This window comes from Penaeus monodon, chromosome 22 (genome assembly GCF_015228065.2).
Source record: "Penaeus monodon isolate SGIC_2016 chromosome 22, NSTDA_Pmon_1, whole genome shotgun sequence".
Classification (NCBI taxonomy): Eukaryota; Metazoa; Arthropoda; class Malacostraca; order Decapoda; family Penaeidae; genus Penaeus; species Penaeus monodon.
In genome coordinates, this window is record NC_051407.1 from 451,037 (window position 1) to 452,151 (window position 1,115).

General features: G+C 35.4%; 1 protein-coding gene across 1 annotated transcript in view; it reads right to left on the minus strand.

The window, feature by feature from the left end:
• The window catches only part of LOC119586793 (POC1 centriolar protein homolog A-like), a gene marked incomplete at its 3' end in the record, with an annotated part of 6,504 nt that overhangs the window by 3,530 nt on the left and 1,859 nt on the right, over positions 1 to 1,115 (minus strand). Inside the window, 2 exon segments of the mRNA XM_037935513.1 lie at positions 206 to 318; positions 635 to 805. Of these exon segments, the coding sequence (XP_037791441.1) occupies positions 206 to 318; positions 635 to 792 (271 nt within the window).

Here is a 1,115-nt window from a genome sequence, read left to right on the forward strand (position 1 = left end):
TTCTTTATAGTGCACTTAGACAATCACAGCAAAGGAATGTGACATGGAACTAAACATCAATAACTTTTAATACAGAGTTTTGAGACAGATAACACCTTGTCCATAAATAATTCATGGTATATAGGAATTTTCCTCAAGCAACCATGACACAGACCACATCAAGAAGTTTATACTAGCAACAATGTTTTTTTACATTTAAAATTACCTCTAATGTTTGTGACCCAAAGCCTCACAGTTCGATCTCGTGAGGCTGAGGCCATTAAGTTTCCGCTTGGTGAAAAGCAGACATCGTAGACAGAGTCAGAGTGACCAACAAATCTATGAAGGAAAACCATTTAAAATCTATTTAGTGTTTTCCTTCTGAAAATTTTTCATATCTGGAACAAAGATATTATATTTAAACAAATATATAATGATCTACCATATAGCTATAGCATGAGATTCTTTTTTTCTTTCATATTCCTTGCTTCCTAAAAATAAAGAATGAAATGAAACTGCAAATTAATCAGAACTCACATTATATAACTTAAAGTCTCGTAACTAACTCCTGAATATCCTCATCTTTAACAACCGTTAACACGTAAACTTTCTAATCTCGGAAATGACTATGATTACAAATCCAAAGCAGCCCAACCTGTACGCTCGAATTTGCTGCTTGAAGTTCCAGACCATGACTGTGTGGTCCAGGGAAGAGGAAACCAGCTGCTTGCCGTTTGGGCTGAAGTCGAGAGCCGTGACGACATCCCTGTGGCCTCGGAAATGTCTCTCTAGGGTTGGATCTTCACTGCTCATTTTGTACTATTTCCTTTAAGAGAGAAAGCGAAGTCAGGTGGTTTTAGGAATGATAATGACATAGTTTTAATAATGTAAAATCAGTGCAGGACGTCTGCACAATGTTGGTAATCTACCATTAAATGCAGTTATTCTAAAAGTAATTCATACTTTTACGTTATCTTTGCAAGCATTTCCTACAGCCTTATTGGACTGGGTGAATATATCAACATTAAGTTTAACTAACACAGAAAGAGGGTTTCTAGAAATGTACCAATCAAACTCAGGTGAAATTATATGAACATTACCAAAACAGATTAAGTTTTTGTCTCATGTCAAAATCA